General features: G+C 50.8%; 1 protein-coding gene across 4 annotated transcripts in view; it reads left to right on the forward strand.

The window, feature by feature from the left end:
* The window catches only part of LOC122565149 (serine/threonine-protein kinase WNK3-like), a 44643-nt gene extending 43516 nt beyond the window's left edge, over nucleotides 1-1127 (forward strand). For all 4 annotated transcript variants that reach the window (XM_043720827.1, XM_043720830.1, XM_043720828.1 and 1 more), the window contains one exon: nucleotides 860-1127. In XM_043720827.1, the coding sequence (XP_043576762.1) occupies nucleotides 860-1091 (232 nt within the window). In that variant the 3' untranslated portion in view covers nucleotides 1092-1127. The remainder of the gene's footprint in view (nucleotides 1-859) is intronic.
* The last annotated feature ends 1292 nt before the right edge of the window (nucleotides 1128-2419 follow it).

Genomic DNA, 2419 nt, shown 5'->3' on the forward strand with positions numbered 1-2419 from the left:
TACCGTCCCTTTGTCCCTCTACCCCACCTTTCCTTTCCCTCTCACTGCCTGTCTTTCCCTTTCCCCCCTCTCTTTGATCCCCACCTTTCCTTCCCTTTCACTCTCGTTTTTAACTGTCCCTCCCAAACCCCACCTGCAATTTGTGAACTAGATGATTGGATTGGATGACCAGAAACCGCCAGTGTCTCTGTCTCTCCATGAAAAGGAAACACAGTGAACAACATTGGGAGCAGTGCGGTGGCTCAATGGTTAGCAGTACTGCCTCTCAACGCCACGGACCTGGGTTCAGTTCCACCCTTAGGCAGCAAACCCTTGTGGAGTTTGCATGTTCTCCTTGTGTCTGAGTGGGTTTCCTCCGGGTGCTCTGAATTCCTCGCACAGTCCAAAGATGTACAGGTTCGGGTGGATAGGCCATGGGAAATGCAGGGTTACTGGGATAGGATGGGGGGAGGGTGGGGGGGGGGGGGTTAGCGGGGTGGGTCAGTGTGAACTCTTTGGGCCGAATGGCCTGCTTCCACACTCTAGGGATTCTACGATACACGAGTATGATGAAGGTTTATCACGCCGCAGTTCTGTCCTCCCTCCGACTGCTGGCACTGTTTTCCCCCCCCCCCCCACCTTGGAAGAGGCATTTCCCTGCTGCACATGTTGATGTGGGTAATAAGAACGAGAAAAAGCTGAGGGAGATTAATTTAGAAACCGAGCCCTCACGTTCGCCCAAGGACTGAGAATTAGCTCAAGCTTCATTTCTCCCGTGAGAGGGTAGACGAGAGATGGCAAGCTGGAGTTGGAGCCCTGGGTTCAGGAAGGATGGAGGCAGCTCAATGGGCTGATGTGCCTGTCTTCTCCCTTCCCACAGGCTGGCCATCAAGGACCTGCTGAGCTACGCCTTCTTTGCCGAGGACACCGGCCTGCGGATTGAGCTGGCCAAGGAAGACAGCGGGCAGGACAGCTCGCTGGCACTGCGGGTCTGGGTGGAGGACCCCAAGAAGCTGAAGGGCAAGCACAAGGATAACGAAGCCATTGAGTTCAGCTTCGACCTGGAACGGGACACCCCCGAGGAGGTGGCACAGGAAATGGCGAGTGTTTGATTGAACCCCAACCCCTCTATCTGTGACTCTGTGTCCCTCTCCTCCTCTGCAGTCTGTGACTCCACATGGCTCAGCCAGTGCTCTTTTCCTAACTAACGTGAGCATTATAACAAAATCCGGTCTCCTGGCTCTAAGTTCTGGCTTGTACGTGGGTGTAGTGAGTTGTGAATGCGCTTGACACAGAAGGTTTGAGGGAAGGCTGAGTCTGTTTCCATGCTGTATGAGGAGAAAGTGAGGACCACAGATGCTGGAGATCAGAGTCGAAAAGTGTGGCGCTGGAAAAGCAGGTCAGGCAGCCTCTGAGGAGCAGGAGGTTCGCTGTTTCAGGCGCGTCCCTGATGAAGGGCTTCTGGGTGCTGTCTGACTTGCTGAGCTTTTCCAGCACCACACTTTTCGACTCCACGACAGGTCAAAACGTCGTGTTGGACCCTTGACCATGTTCCTTGCTTCTGGGAAGTCTGTGTGAGTGAGGTTTGGAGTGGGGTCGCAATCGCCGATTTTTTTTTTTCATTTTAACTCCCTAGCTTGCCCTGCTTGACGATGGACATTGGAGGTTTGTGAAGGTTTGTAGCTCAGGTTGAGGTTTAGGGTGTAGGTTTGTTCGCTGAGCTGTAGGTTTGATATCCAGACGTTTCATTACCTGGCTAGGTAACATCATCAGTGGCGACCTCCAAGTGAAGCGAAACTGTTGTCTCCTCCATTCTATTTATATCTTTCTCCTGGATGGGGTTCCTGGGGTTTGTGGTGATGTCATTTCCTGTTCGTTTTCTGAGGGGTTGATAGATGGCATCTAGATCTATGTGTTTGTTTATGGCGTTGTGGTTGGAGTGCCAGGCCTCTGGGAATACTCTGGCATGTCTTTGCTTAGCCTTTCCCAGGATAGATGTGTTGTCCCAGTTGAAATGGTGCTTTTTTCATCCGTGTGTGGGGCTACGAGGGAGAGAGGGTTGTGTCTTTTTGTGGCTAGCTGGTGTTCGTGTATCCTGGTGGCTAACTTTCTTCCTGTTTGTCCTACATAGTGTTTGTGGCAGTCCTTGCATGGAATTTTGTAGATGACATTGGTTTTGTCCATGGGTTGTACTGGGTCTTTTAAGTTTGTTAGTTTTTGTTTGAGATTGGTGGGTTTGTGTGCTATAGGATTCCGAGGGGTCTTAGTAGTCTGGCTGTCATTTCTGAAACTTCTTTGGTGTATGATAAGGTGGTTAGGGTTTCTGGCTGTGTTTGGTCTGCTTGTCATTGTTTGTTCTTGAGGAATCTGCGCACTGTATTTTTTGAGTATCCGTTCTTCTTGAATACGTTGTATAGATGGTTCTCCTCTGATTTCCGAA

This window comes from Chiloscyllium plagiosum, chromosome 31, assembly GCF_004010195.1.
Source record: "Chiloscyllium plagiosum isolate BGI_BamShark_2017 chromosome 31, ASM401019v2, whole genome shotgun sequence".
Lineage (NCBI taxonomy): Eukaryota > Metazoa > Chordata > Chondrichthyes > Orectolobiformes > Hemiscylliidae > Chiloscyllium > Chiloscyllium plagiosum.